Genomic DNA, 16,347 nt, shown 5'->3' with positions numbered 1-16,347 from the left:
TGCGATGTCCTGTCTTAAAAGGAAATGCCGCATACCTCTAAAGACCTGGTCAGCATAAATGGAATCCAGGTTAACAGAGGGCAAGAAAATAAAGACAAACGGAGCAATGCATCTAAGGAAAGAGATTGCAGAGAATGAAGTAGTTCTAAAAACAGGAAAAGACTGGGTTTTTCACCTCCTCTCATTCCCAGTGCAGATGCTGCCATCAGAGTGCGAGAGAGTACTTTCACTTTTAAGGTTCAAATCCATTGCCCAAACAACTGAAAAACACTAAGATTCAGCCACCACAGAGAAAGACTTGTCAGTGAACTAGATAGCATACTCAAAAATAAAGTGTGTTTCAAATTTTCACGAACATCTTCCTACTTGTGAGCATGGTTAACTCGATTAATGCTAACTAAATTATAACTGATGCTACTTCAGGCCCCTTCTCTTCCTATACCTTTTCAAGTTGTTTGTGTATGGGATTTTTCCACTCCTGTATTATTAATGAAATGGCTTAGAAATGGCACACATTTGGAAACTGTCCAATGAATGTGGAATTCACATGAAAACCAAAGTTTCTTTAAAATTGAATTAAGTTACAGTGATCTTCCTGGATGGCACAGCCTTTCAAAGGGACACATGGTGATCCTTGAAAGATTTATTTTTCTCTATCGTGTAAGACTGTGGCTAGTGAACTGGACAACTATTACTGCCTACATAACTTTAACATAACTAAGAGTCAATCCAACAACAGACCGCAAGAAAGTCAAATTCATATGGCTTGCCATCTTTAAACTTTTCCAAATAACGTCAGTTCCAGTTAGAGCAGGCTAATCATTTCTGAGTTGAAATGTGAAAGGCCAAACAAATGAATGGAAAGTAAACTAATGAAAACAAAAGAATCCTCGGTGGCTTCTAGATTTGCTTTTCAAGGATGAAACAGCTCATAAAAGTATACACTAATAGCACAACCACCTAAAATAGGAAAAACTGACACATGCCACTGGATGTCTTATCAACACAGATGTCTTATCAACACTGGATGTCTAGGACATAGATGATGTTAGCATGATCAAAATCATCAACAATAACCACTGAACCTTTAGGATGTTCCTAAAAACACCCTAAACCAAACCAAAAATGACAATAAAAAGCCAAAGCTATCGTTTATGCTCTGATCAATTTTGGTTTCAGAACCTCTTTGTACTCTTAAAAATTGCTGAAGAGCCCCAAAGCACTCTTGTTTATGTGGTTTATATCTGCTGATATTTATAAATGTGTTTGGAATTAAAAGAGAAAATTTTTAACTATTTGTTAAATCATTACATATTAATATAAACAAAATGTGTGAAAACCACCATACTTTCTAAAACAAAAAAATTCAGAGATGACTACGTTTTCTGTTGCAAATCATTTAAAGGTCAAGATTACAAAAAGAACAAAACAAAACAAAACAAAACTAGCAACAACAACAAAACCAGCGGTATGACCACCTCTGCATCTACTGTCAATCTATGGCAACACTGTTTGAGATGAAGAATGTGGAGAACATGGGCCCCAGTTTTCACAAAGACTATTAAAAAGACATGTACTTACTGGTAAAGACAATACAGTTAATAACTTTGCTTAGCAAGGGCATCCTCACGTAAAAAAATGGAGTTATTTTACTAGGAGCCTATGGTATTGAAAACTACAGTGACTGTTCGTGCAGTTTGGAGCCACTGCTTTGATTCTTTCAATCAAGCACCGACACTTTTACCTACCACAGGTTTTGCACCATCAACATCAACAAAATTCAAACGTGAAACAAAGTAGAAGAGGCGAAACCTCAGCAATTATTACTAGAGTTCTGGCCTATGGATTCAATGTTAGGGTTTCAGGAACAGCCAGCAATCCACAAACGCACACTTTAAGAACCACCATCACAGATCAGGGTTGGTAGGCAAACATTTTTTATAAAGAGCCAGGTATTAATATTTTCGGCTTTAGAAGCCATACGGTCTCTGCTGCAACTATTCAACCCGAGCACAAAGGCAAAAAGAGACAATACGTAAACAGATAAGCATGGCTGTCTGTATTCCAATAAAACTTTACGTACACTAGAATTTGATTTTCATTGAATTTTCACGTGTCAGAAAATATTACTTTTGAAAGTTTTTCAGCCATTTAAAAATATAAACATCATTTTTATTAGTTCACAGACTCTATAAAACCAAGCAGGAGGCTGAATTTGGCTACTGGGCAGCAGTTTGCCAACTGCTGATATGGATGGAGAGAACCCATAGTACTGCTGGGAGTCACAGGAAGCTGATGTTTCCAACTGCATTGGTCCCACCGGACATGTGCTCAGTTCTAGAGCTGTGAAGAGGGCTAGGGATGAATCAGAAGTTTTGGTAAGACAGAACAAAACCTCGTACATTCTCATGGTGCTCCAGAAGACAAAAGTCCCTACAGAGGGAGGAGGCCTGCTTCAAATATGTACAGTCAGTAGGCCCTACCCCCCAAGACATCTACAATATTTTCAAATTGCATAATGAATGAAGTCTCAGTCGACAGAGACCGGCAAGGTTCTCAATCAACACCGTGGGAGGGTCACAACATACAAACAGGGATGAGCCAGAGGTGTAACGAGTCATACAAAAATTGCAATTCTAGTCAAAACAAGCTAATGCCCTGAAGGGAACAAACTGATTAGCATCTGACCCTTAATATTTAAATACAGAAAAGGGGAAACCTTTACAGTAGAAAACCTCACTTGGGGTCTCTCCAGTTCTTCTATACAAAATGTCTAGCACATAAATAACTACTAGACACATGAAGAGGCAGGAAAATGTGACAGATAATCAAGAGAGAAAAAAATGGAAACAGACCAACATCATTAGAATTTGAAAAGTTTTTTTTTTTTTTAACTTTTTTAATGTTTTAAATTCATTTCTGAGAAAGAGAGAGAGTATGAGCGGGGGAGAACAGAGAAAGGGAGACACAGAATCTGAAGCAGGCTCCACGCTCTGAGCTGTCGGCACAGAGTATGACATGAGGCTTGAACTCACGAACCGTGAAATCTTGACCTGAGCTGCTGTTGGGCCCTTAACTGATGAGCCACCCAGGTGCCCCTAATTTGAAAAGTATTTTATGACACACATAACCAAAACTGCAAATATAACCAATGATAGACAACATGAATAAGAATGTAAAGCATTTAATAGAAAACCAGAATCTACAAAACAAAATCAAGTTATCTGTCCAGAAGTGGAAAGTATCTGAAATTAAAAACTCATTGGTGGGTTTACCAAAAGATTAAAGATTTCAGCAGAAAAAAGAATTCGTGAAATCTGAAAACTGATCAATAGAAAGTTTTCAAACTGGACAAAAGGGAAAAAAATTAATAAAGTAAAATAGAGCCAGAGAAACATGCTGGATGAAGCCCAAAGTCTGAACATGTATGATCTTGATACTCCCAGAAGGAAAGAAAGAGGAATATATGAAGAGATCATGAGATAAGAGAAGCAGTTATTTCATGAGATAATGGCCAAGAATTTTCCAAACTGATGAAAGGTATCAAACTCACAGACTAAATGCTCAGTCAAACCTAAGCAAATTAAAAATAAGTCACTAGGCTGAATACAAACTATTAAGAATTAATACTAATTTGAAAAAAACAAATCTTAAAAGCCAGAAGAAAAAAGACATTGCCTCGAAAGGGCACCAGTAAGACTTTTAAATAGCAACTATGGAAACCAAAAGACATTACAAAGTGCTAAATGAGAATTTTATAGCTGGGGAAAATATATTTTCAAAATTAAGGCAAATCAAGGATTTCTCAAAAGCAGAGAAAACTCATTACTAGCAGTCATTCACCACATCAAAAAAAGTTCTTCAGGCTGAAGGGAAACTATTCTGATTAGAAGAGAGGAACTGTAGGAGGGAATTAAGAGCACTGAAAATGTATGTGGACAAAGGAATATGGATGATCTACAACAAAACTTAGGTCTTACTGTGTTTACTAACACATGTATAAGCATAACAAATTAAAACAACAGCATAGAGGATGGCAGGAGGTAAAAAGAGCAAAGGTGTTGTACTCCTTACATTGTCTGGGATGTGGTAAAGTATCAATATAAGGTTGGCTATAATAAACCAAGGACACGCATTAACATCTCTACAGTAACCACTAACCGAGGTCTACGAGGATATATACCTAAAAGGTTGGAAGAAAAAAAAAATGACACCACGTTGTTTGTTAAAGAAATACAAAAAGGTACAACTTCAAAAAAGGCTGATTTACAATAATCTATCCTAAAGATGACGCAGGAAAAAATACAAAAGCTGTGTTTTACTACTGCAATACAAGGAAGACTGGAAATGACCTGAATGTCCAACAGAGGACATGCTAAATAAACTTCAGCCCCACGGCGGAGCGCTATGCAGCAGCTATAGAAAGTGAACCCCAAAGTATTGTGAAGAGCAACATAAAGCGTATAAAGGTTACTACTCTTATCTTAAAAAGGCAGCGCGTGTGTGGAATAGAGAATATGAATTTGTTTTTGTTTTCTAAAGGAAATAACAGAAGGACAAGCCATAAAATTAACAAAGGTTATTTGTGTGGGAGGAGGAAGCAAGGCAAAGGGAATCGCAAAAGATGATAAGACGTCTCTAAACATACCTTATTTATTAATAATTTGACTTTTTAAAGCATGTGAACATCCCATAAGTATAAAATTGAAGTTAAAATTTAAAAGCAATCTCTAAGAGTTAAAAGCAACACAAAGCAAATGAACCAAACCAATGTGGCAGCCTGAATATAGAAGCAATCATTTCAAATTACTTTGAAATCCAAAAACCTGACCACAAAGTGAGTCCCAAACACCATAAGAAAAACCGTTCAAAAATTAAAACATTCTCATTCATATTACTTTTGGTGTTACACTGAAGTTTGTACTGTAGGAGAAAGTAAACAGAGGACTATGATATTATCACTGGGAACTGGAATTTGTGGCATGGGAGATACACGATAAAGGTAAATAAAAATCTTGCAGCCCTAAAATTTGAATTGGCATTAAAAGTAGGAACTCCTTATTTTTATTTTAAAAGATAAAATACAATTATTTTCTAGGTTTGTTCATTACAAGCATCCAATTAACAAAGATCACCCAGGTATAAACGAATATACCTAGACTCTAGGCAATGGGCTCTAAATACTATTTCATGTAAAAGAAACCAGGGTGTTCTGAAAAAAATCCCTAATTTCAGATATTTGGGGTGGGGGCGGTGCCTGACATATCAGAGAGGAAGGAAATTAACAAAAACTACTGGGATCAAATCAAAAAGATTCAGAAGCCAACCTAAAAAAGACGCCATTGCCCAATATGACAATTTAATCAGTAAAAATCACAGAAATGTCTAAAAACATGTCTGCACTTGACAGTGATATTTAAAACCACAATGGCACTCTGGAGGAAGCAAAAACCAACTACTTTCCAAACTGGTAAATAAAGGCGAGACAACTACTTTTCCTGTTACTCTTCTGTGTAGCAGAATAGAAGGGAGATACTCTTAATAGATTTCTACTTAAAAATCACCTCTTTTACTTCTAATAAATGAAGTCTGGTCATCAGATGTGAGGTACCATCATTTTATACTCCCTGTCATCTAGACACTGAGTTTTGATGGCAGAAGAGACAATCAGACTTTAAGGTACCTCCTCGTATTAGAACCCACTACCACTTCAGCAGTCTTTCCCCACCAAGGGACTAAAGAAAGAATCAAACTTGAATCTGACAAATCCTCTGGATCCAACTGCCAGTTTAAAGAGAAACACACTGATGATATTCAACAGATGGAAACTTGACACCCATCAGACGGTAATTATTAAAGGAATCACTAGTTTAATTTTTTGGGTATGATAACGACAATCTGGGGGTGTGTATGTGTTTTAAGGGGCATTACCTTGAGCTACATGATAAAATGTTTATAGGTAATATTATATAATGTCTGGGATTCATTTCAAACAATGTGGGAGAAGGGATGTGGGCAAGGGTAAAGACAAAGACTGGCCGTGGAGTAGGCAGTGCTGAAGCTGGGTCACAGGCCTGGGGGGACAACACTTCTTTCTACTCTGGTTCTAATCTATGGCCCACATTAATTTCATATGCAATGGTCAACCCTTAATATGGGTTTGAGATACTTTACTCTTAATACTCTCAGGCAGCCCTGCAACATGTTTTCTTCCTAGCCTTCTCTAAGAAATAAATGAAGTGGCAAAATAAATGCATCAAATTTCTCTCCAGAGGGAAAAAAAAAAAAGACGACAAAGAAGAAGAACTTAAACACACTAACTGATGGCAATGTACAGATCACATTTTGGTCCTGATTCAAACAAAAATTTTAACTGGATTTCTGAGAGGCCTAGAGCATTTGCACTCTAAACAGGCATTTAATAAAAGTAATGATTCCTCTTCACAGGACCACAACACTGTCTAAAAACTTTTGTCCTTATAGTTACAAATTCAATGACATGCAAATGAAATGGTGCCTAGGACTGCCTGAAAAAGGATTTGAGAGAAAGGTTGAGGATGTAACTGAAACAACAGTTGCTGTGGACTGGTAATTGTTGATGGGTTCATGGTTCATGGAGGTTAGTCTACTACTATACCCTCAACTTTGGGGTGTATTTGATCATTTCTGTAATAAATATGTCCTTCCCCTTTCCTAAGGCCTTCAGTGGTTCCTAAGTGCACGTACTGGGTTAAACCCCACACTGGCCCAAGGCCTGCCAAGCCCTACCTGACCTATCAAGTATCTACCCCTCATAGATTTCATCTTTTACAGCTTAACTCATTCCGCAGGCCCCTCCTGCTATGTCTCCAACATGCCAAGCTAATTCCCACCTCTGGTGGCGCACTTCATCTCCCCTCAGACCCGTGTGGGGCTGGCTTCCTCACTTAAGGATCCACAAACTCACCCTGCCTCGGAGAAGGTTTCTCTAACCAGCCTACTGATATCCTCTCACCAGCCGACTTACATCCTTGTTTTGTTCCGTTTTCCTTCACTGCACTGATGCTATCTGAAATTTTTCTATAGGACAGCTGTCTTCCTCATTGTCAGGGTCACCCTCTAGCATGGAAGCTCCATATGGGAAAAACTCTGTATATTATCCTGTTTATGATTCAGGACAATCCCAGTACCTAATAAATGACACTAAATCAAAATCCTCACTCAGAAGTTCGTGAGAACTTTGCAAAAGGGCACATTATCTGAGAGCTGAGTGTCAGGGCAGCAAAAGCAAAACCACACCAAACCCAAATACCAGCTGCTTCTTAAATTTCCTGTCAAAGGCTAAGGCCAGAAACTTGAAAAGGACTTAAGTATAAATACACACATGTGAGCATATGTCCACACAGCGCATCAGGTTTAAAAAACAAAAAACAAAACAAAAAACACCTTAGAATACTTGATGGAAAATTCTATGAGCACATATTATTAGCAAGGTCAGAGTTAATAGGTTTCAGTTAACACTTCAGAAATTTTAAAGTTAATCAAGACAAGTCTAAAAATAGCCTGCTGATTCTATGGAAAACATTATCAATGGAGTTATTAAAAAATGCTTAAATGCAAATTTTGTTTAAGAAAGCTAAAGATAGTATGCTATACCAAAAGAATTTAACTGGATTTGTAATTATGCAAAAGTTATTCTTGTTACAAACTGCCACTTCAAGAGTCACTGTTTTGTCTACCATATATGACAAGATCTCTGGATTATAATATGTTAATTTGATTAAATGAGTCGAGCGACTCGTAATTCTGCTGAGAAATCTTTTCTCTAAGGCTCAGCTCTATGACTGACTGTCTCATGGATTAAATTTTATTATGCCACAAAAAAATTCAAGATTCAAACGTATGCAAATCATGCAATCAGATGCTATAATATAATCAATGCAATCATTTGAGATTCTTTACTATCCTAGAGTTAAACAAAGATCCAATCTTGCCATAAACTCTGGATGGTTTTCTAATGATTCCAATTCAGTAATCAAAAATAAAAGTACAAGGGGCGCCTGGGTGGCTCAGTCAGTTAAGCGTCCAACACCAGCTCAGGTCATGATCTCACGGTTTGTGGGTTCAAGCCCCACGTCGGGCTCTGTGCTGACAGCTCAGAGCCTGGAGCCTGCTTCTGATTCTGTATCTCCCTCTCTCTGCCCCTCCCCTGCTCATACTTGTATGTGCGTGTCTCTCTCTGACAAAAAATAAAAGTACAGAAGAACTTCGTGTTGATGTGTTTAAAGGCAAGAATGCGCACAAACCCTATTTTTAAAAACAGGTTAATATTCGTGAAAAGCTCCTTACATGAAAGCCTCTTTACATCAATACATAAACAGTAAAAACAGCACTCAACTATTGAAGGTTTTGGAGGGGGAGGGCAAATTCAAAAGTATTCACTTACTAGCTCCGCTTCCAATTGTTCTATGGAAAAGCTGTGACATCCGAGGACCAAGAGGGCCAAACAGATGAGGGGGAAGACCCCTGGCCTCTAACAAAGCTAAAGAAAAAAGAAAGGCGGGAGGAATAATTGAATTATGAATGCAGTTGATCTTACCTAAAAATTTCAAGCAACTGATTCATCTCACATAACTGATTTAGACAATGTTACTTCCCATTTCTAACTTTAAGAGAAAGTACCTTAAACTTTCAAGATCATTCTTAAATATTAATATATAAGTTACAACACCCATGTGCCGCTCCACGGCATCTTAAGGTTTTATGGAGGTACTAAATATTAGTGCCAGAGGGGACTGTCTCAAATGATCCAAGAAAAACCCAGAGTACATATTTATTTTGAAAAAATTATAGGTTAAGTACCCCTGTGTTGTTTTCCCTGTAATATTATCTACCAATCAAACACTGGTCATGAGATCCTCTAAAAACATGAAAAATTATTTTTATAATGTCCGTGAAGAGAAAAAATGGGCTCACAAGACCTCTAGTCAAAAAGAGACTGCTGTAAAAGTTACTTTAGGAACTTAAAAGCGATCTGAAAGTGATTTATAAATGTTTCTTATAAGCCTCACACTGGGGATCTAGCATATAAACCAACTATCTGAAGACAATAAAAATACATACCCGTCCACCTGTAAAGAGTGTATACATAATATAAGGTTGCTTCTTCAAAAGCACAACATTAAAATACCTTGTGTTTATGTATACACTTCGCATTCATTTTTAAATGCTGACCAAGAACACAAAAGAACAAACACAAAAAGCACCCCACTGGATGTATTATGTTATCAGGCACCATGCAGCAATATACTCAACTATTCCCTTTTCAAGATCTTTCTTATTACCAGCTACACAAGCAAACATAATAAAGAACAATTTAAAAACATAAAAAATAAACATATAAGATTTTGTTTAAACAATAAAACTAAAGAGTGAGACAGATCATCTTCCAAATCCAAATCATCACTAAATAAGCAGCTTTTGGGGGGGGGGGGGAAGTATAGGCATTGCTAGATTATGTTTAAATGAGCTTATCTGAATTAATTTCAACAAAGCACAGAAGTAACAGGTGGCATCTGGTAATGGCTTCTTGTTTCTTATAAGCTCATTAACCGTCTTTACCTTGTAATCGTCCCATCTCGGAATCATCGGATTCACTCTCCCCAGAGGTGGTCATGCCCACAGCCCCTGCAACAGAACTAGAAGCTTCAAAGGGAGGGAAAAAAGAAGGTGAGGGTTAGGAGAGGAATATTCACACTTATTATGCCTGGTTTATCTTAAAAAAAGAAAAAGAGTTTTACGGACTATAGTGAATCATGGCAATTAAATGTGTCTGCCCACTGCACACTCAACTGTTCTTCTAGATTTCATCCTGTAGCTTTTATGAACAAGATGGCTCAACTATCTTAGTGTTCAAGAAGCATAAAACTACAGCCTTTACATCTCATTCATACACGGCTTTGACAGATTCCTCACGCCTTGTCCTGAACTCGCCTACCAAAAGTCCGCGAAGTTCATACTGCCAAAACCACTGTGGTATTTAATGGCTGGGCAATTAGTCACAAACAGAACAGAAAGCAAAACTGACATTTGGGGGACATGTTCCGCGTAGATGAGTGTCTTCTTCGGTCTAACTTACTTCTGGACTGCAGCCTCAACACAATCCCTTACACGTTTTAAGGATGTGCAGATTACACGCTTATTTCCAGGACCAAATACTGAAGATACACATTAACTAACAGCCCAGCACTGAAATACAAAAGAGAGGACAGCTAGGATGTCAGAACAAGTGCAGAAAAACAAGAGCTCAGATTTAGAAGGATTCTACTCCCCAAAAAGCTAACTTGAACAATGATTCGGTCTAAGCAGAGAGGTGGAGTCTGTTACGAACCTGCCCTGATGAAACACCATAGTCCTGTAAAACCAGCGGTTGTTCTGTTCCTCCTCTCCATGTCCGCTGAGTCTTTAAGCAGTTTTTCTACACAATTAACCCATGTTATGACCGCATTATCCACAATACCCGAAGCCCTGCACACTTGCCAGATGACGACAGGTCAGCCCAAAACAATGTTGCTGATTGTTAAAAGAAGCACAGAGATAACATGTGAATTTACAGAGCTTTTCTGAAAAGATGCTAACATACCAGCCACCAACTGTGGATTTTCTTAGTTTTCTTCACACCTCATTAAGTATCTTCTATGATTTCACTGGGATTTTTAGAAAATTCATCAAAAAATGGGTGATTTAAGAACAAGAGTTCTCAAACTGCGGCCCACGGGCCAAATTCGATCCAGCACATCATTCCGTCAATAAAATTTTATTAAAACACAACCAAACTCATTCTTTAACAAGTTGCCTGTGTCTGCTTTCAGTCTATAACCACAGAGCTGGGTAGTTCCAACAGAGCTGATATAAAGCCTAAAATATCAACTGTCTGGCCCTTCACCAGAAAGGTTAGCAACCCCATGGTTTATAGTTACAGGCGAACCAGAAACGCTAATATAAAAGCGTATCAGAGCTTGACAAAATGCATACTTTGGATGAAGAAAAAAGAGTAACGACACTCTCTAATGCCACCTACACATGGCATGTATAAAATGCTCACCATACGCAGGCTGTGTCTGTTTCCTCACAACCATACAAGAGGGTATCGTGAGCTTTTCACACATGTGAGCAAACTAAGGCCTTGTAACTTGGAGTGCACTTGCCCGAGGTCAGACAGCTAACGATGGAGCACAGATGCGAGCACAAGTGGTCTGACTCTTCATAGGCTGTTCTCAAGTACTGCATTCTATTGCCCCCCTGAATATATTCTGCAGTACTGATTTTTTTATTCCAGTACAGCTGCTTCTTCATATTCAACAGAAATCTTGTTAACAAATACTGTTATTACATTTTTTTTTATTTTTTTAAATGTTTCTTTATTTTTGAGAGAGAGAGAGAGAGAGAGAGAGAGAGAAAATAAGCAGAAGAGGAGCAGAGAGAAGGAGACAAAGAATCTGAAGCAGGCTCCGGGCTCTGAGCTGTCAATACGGAGCCTGGTGTGGGGCTCGAACTCACGAACTGTGAGATCGTGACCTGAGCCGAAGTCGGGACGCTTAACTGACTGAGCCACCCAGGCGCCCCAACAAATACTGCTAGTAAGGTCCCAATTATGACTTCATTTGTTAAAGTGACGCTTATGCTTGCTTTTAAACTTTTCCAAGTATGTGGAGAGCAAACAAAAAGCTTTGACAAATGATTTTTTTTTTTAATTTTTTTTTTTAATGTTTATTTTTGAGACAGAGAGAGACAGAGCATGAATGGGGGAGGGTCAGAGAGAGAGGGAGACACAGACCCTGAAACAGGCTTCAGGCTCCGAGCGGTCAGCACAGAGCCCAACGCAGGGCTCAAACTCACAGACCGCGAGATCATGACCTGAGCCAAAGTCGGACGCTTAACCGATTGAGCCACCCAGGCGCCCCATGAGGTAGATTTTTTTAATGTACATTCTGGTACCACACCTTTAAGGAAAAAAAAAAACCCAAAAATTCACTTGGGAAGGTAATGCTGGTTTTTTTAGTTTCTGTATTAGAGGGTCACCATAAGAAGAGGCAAGGATATTCTGATTTTTCATGGAAGTGGAGGGCCTGTTTTAACAGAAATCAGTCACTGAACCCAAAGGAAAAAAGATCCTTCGCCAGCCCACTGAAGGCAAGTATCAAGCATTAGGGTACTAAAGTGCCCTGTGAGAATCACAAAGTTAGATAACCAGTCTGTGAGTAGCGGGTCTGTAAAGTCATGCAGGCAAGGAAGTGTCATCAACCAACAGTCAATGACAAAGTTCTTTAGTCGAGGCGTCAAACCTCCTTGGGCAACATGCACAAGATCTCTCCCGATACAAATATAAAAACAAGACCATCAAGCAGAGAAAATGTGATGCCAGATTGTAAGAGATGTCCATCTTTTTTTGCTGACGTTTACACCAGTTATCTCCCCCATCTACTCTTATCTCTCCCATCTTCACAGCACCTCGAAAGACAGTTTCTAATACACAGCTGAACGAAAACAATGGAAAAAATATTGTTTAAATTAGAACACAAGAAATTTATCCCAGAACCCCCACGGTTTTACACTTTAACTGATAAAGCCTCTTATGCAGAAAGAAGTGATAAAATATTAGAAAGCTGACAGAGTTCAATTTTACTGGACAGGAACCTCCAAGGGTTCACCAGATACCTAAGTACAAGAAGCAACGGGAAGATGTTTTTCTGGAGCGTAATGAAAACTTTTGAGAAGAACCAAAACAGTCACTGTCAGTAATGTAATTCTGCCTTATTATAGGCCCTGGTATCAGGTGATACGGAAGCAATCTAACTTTTAGTGATTCTAAACAAAATTAGGAAGATAAAAACTTAAAAAACTGGGTTGCTTTCTTTTTACAAAATGACCCTGTTTATTTCTTGTGAAATTAAGATTCTCAATGCAAAATCAGGTGCCAGGACATGGGCTATTTTTCCTTGCCATCTGGTTGCTTTGCAGGTGTAAGGAAGAATATTTCTCACTGTGGTGTCTCTAGTATTTGCAAGACTTCACCAGCACTATGAAAAGGTACACAGTTCTGATAAAGTCAAAAATGAGACCCCCCAACTCATGGGCAAGCATGGAGAACACTTAACTTTCAACTCCAAGAGCTGGCATCTCTTCGACAAAGAGCCAAGAAGTTGTGCTCCATAGAACGTTATGTTTCAAGGTGACCGAGCAGGCACACTGTTGTCAACAAATGTTCTTAAGAGTCAACAACACTGGCAAAGTCAGGGTGATATGAACAAGTTTGCCCAAGATGAAGCAACGTTTTCTTACTACACGTGTAAAAAGAAGTAAGTTTATTTTACTGATTTCATTAAAATAGATCAGAAAGATGGGATCTCTATAAATAAGTAACACTGGGGATAAAAAACCACACCAAAAACACTGAAGAGATTAAACCAATCTCCTTAAATGAGTAAAAACATTATTTCAAAATAGATGTTTCCAATAAACGGCGTCTTCTACCAACTGTCTAAGAGCTTCCTGATAACGGATGCTTCGCGAAAGATGCTCTACGTTACCATCATGGATTTATATTCCGCGCTAACTTAGAGGGTTTTATTTTTCCTTGAATTCCAATTTTGCATACTGAGAAACTACAGCACATTGCACTGAAGACTTAAAGCTAATAAGGAATCTGCCTCTTTCCGCAGCACTACTGTAGTGAGCTGGCAGAGAAAGTATTCCTGCAGGATCCATAAGGCATCCTGCTTCCAAAATAAAATTAACTAGTGCTGCTCAAACACCAGTCAGCGTGCCACATGCATCTTTTACAGAAACTTGGAAAACACCTAGATCACACTGTGATTGCAAGTAAGAACGACAATGAACACAAGCCTTCGGGGGGCAGGCGTACCCACCTAATCCCTTGAAGGTTTTATCCTCTTAGGTATACATGCCAGGGATCAAACTTTTACACACCACCTCCTCACTCTGGCCTCCAATTATATCCGTACGGATTAAACAAACTCTCGTGACTATGGGGGAGGCAGAATGATACAGCCTTTACAAATGCGCCCTTATTTTTGAAAACCTGGATTTGGGAGCCCCACACCTCCAGGCAAGCTCAACTATCATGTGTCTCAGTTTTTCCTCGTTTCCACAATTAGGGTAACAGCACTCACACCTCAGCATACTGTTTTGAATATTAAAAAAGAATATACATGGAGCTCTCAATACCCTGTCTACAGCAGCCTACAACTTTATAAACGCTGGCTACGGTAATTCCTGTAACGAGTCCACTTTAACACCACGCTCAGCAGCGCCATCTGTGTTGTCCGCACGGGAACTGCCCCACTTCCATATGCAGATGCGAAATAAACACTAAGACATTGGGAAGCACAGCCCGTGTGGCATGAAGAGTTTCAACGAGTTGTACTACAATGGACTGGACTTTCCCTCAAATTTAAACTTTCAGAAAAACTAGTCTAAAGAAAAGCACGTGAGAAAAGTCCCCTCCTACCAGAAGAAGTGCTTCAAGTTCACGGTTCCGTTTACCATACAAAAGCAAGAAAGACAGTGGCAAAAACGTTAAGGTGGACAGAAAGCGGAGACAAAAAGCACAAACCATGAATAGCTGCGGGCAAACCCGAAGCTTCCTGGCAAACTAGGACACAGGCTCCACCACAGGGATGAGAGAGAACTAGCACATATACTAATGTTACAGTAAGTGGAAGTGCTCTGTTAAAGTCAGTCCTTACCTAAACCTAAGCCCATGTGTATCATTCGGACATAAGGGACTCATCATACCCAAGTTCATAATGATAGACTGTGACATTTTTCCATCTGTACTTACCGTTAGTGAAAAATGCTCACAACAAGCTACATTTTACAACTGTCATCCACAATTAACCTCTGAATTATTAGTCTCCTATTCGTATTGGTGATCAATACATATTTAAAGCTGAAAGGGGTGGGGGGCAGCCTAATTTTTGTTGTGCTGAGGTATCAAGAAGAATAAAAATAAGCCCATAAAAACATAAATAGCAATCTTCAAGTTCCTTCCAAACTGAATACTTCTTACTTTTTAGAGGCTACAACATATTCTACATCAAAATTTACACATATACGAAGAAGCAATTTAAGCCACATCCTTACATTCTGATTATAAACTCAAATTTTCACACAAACAATGGGCAACTATTGTATGTCCGCATGGCCAGTGAAGAATCTTAAACAGAGAGTGACTTCTCTTACCTAAAAGCCTTTTGAATGTAATCATCACAAACTTGGATTTGGAAAAGAATTAAAACAAAAACAAACGAACAAACCAAAAAACAAATGAATCCAACTAATCAAAAAAACCCAAACCTATAAAGTAAAGCCAAAGAGAACCAAAAGCTTATTTGATGGTAACATCGAGTATATTTCTGTCCCCTCTCTTGCATTCTATTTGGTATGCCTACAGAGCAGTTGCTCTCTAAATAAATCTGTAAGACACATAAACGCATCTCGGGGCGAGAAGTGCCAATCTACCTGCAGCTCCCTGGGGGGTTTCGTCTGTCCGCGCAGCTGAAGAATTTACTGTCTCCTGGTTGCTTTCAGGGTCCGCCATTTTCTCCTGTCGACGAGCTTCAGCTGCTCCTCGTTTGCCCAGGCCAGAGCCCCGCCGACTGCAACAGAAAGATGCCATCATAGGCGGCACTACCAGTGACCAGGAGCAATGTCCACACAGCACAAAGCTCCAATGCATGGAGCACAAAGCCAGTTTCTTCTTTTTACATAAAAATTGTTGCAGAAAATCACTATGGGTAACAACCAAGACTTTGTATATTTAAAATTCTTCCAAGTTACGTCGCATTCACAATACACGCTTTTGTGTCGCTATGAGCTGTGGTCATCTTTACAGACAAAAATGATTTTTAAACACTTCAACCAAATGGAAAAGTGACTCCTGCTGAGAGAATTCAACCATTTGAAATAGATCCCTACTTCCAGGCTAAATAGTGGATCAATATACAGACTTTACACTTGACAATGAGGGGGAAGGAAAGTGGAAGACAAAAAGGTCGGGGCTGGGGGCGGGTAGGGATTCCCATCACTAAGTTCCAGACAACTTTAACCATCAACAAAAAATAACTATCCCAATAATGAGCAAGAGTTCCATCTTTTAAAATAAAGGATTAAAGGGGCGCCTGGGTGGTTCAGTCAGTTAAGCGTCCGACTTCAGCTCAGGTCATGATCTCGTGGTCAGCGAGTTCGAGCCCCGCATCAGGCCCTGTGCTGACAGATCAGAGCCTGGAGCCTGCTTCCGATTCTGTGTCTCCCTCTCTCTCTGCCTCTCTAAAAAATGAATAAATG

General features: G+C 39.0%; 1 protein-coding gene across 16 annotated transcripts in view; it reads right to left on the bottom strand.

Annotated features, from left to right (window-relative positions):
• Positions 1–16,347, bottom strand: part of TRIP12 (thyroid hormone receptor interactor 12) — a 139,455-nt gene that overhangs the window by 49,893 nt on the left and 73,215 nt on the right. For 13 of the 16 annotated variants that reach the window (XM_047084960.1, XM_047084963.1, XM_047084966.1 and 10 more), the window contains 3 exons: positions 15,523–15,659; positions 9,601–9,684; positions 8,426–8,521 (listed from right to left, as the gene is read on the bottom strand). In XM_047084960.1, the coding sequence (XP_046940916.1) occupies positions 8,426–8,521; positions 9,601–9,684; positions 15,523–15,659 (317 nt within the window). The remainder of the gene's footprint in view (positions 1–8,425; positions 8,522–9,600; positions 9,685–15,522; positions 15,660–16,347) is intronic. The other 3 variants (XM_047084965.1, XM_047084975.1, XM_047084973.1) reach the window with 2 other exon arrangements.

This window comes from Lynx rufus, unplaced genomic scaffold, assembly GCF_022079265.1.
Source record: "Lynx rufus isolate CCGP_SWC_20201006 ecotype Redwood Valley unplaced genomic scaffold, mLynRuf1.p SCAF_2, whole genome shotgun sequence".
Taxonomy (NCBI): Eukaryota; Metazoa; Chordata; class Mammalia; order Carnivora; family Felidae; genus Lynx; species Lynx rufus.
This window is presented reverse-complemented; position numbering and strand designations above follow the sequence as displayed.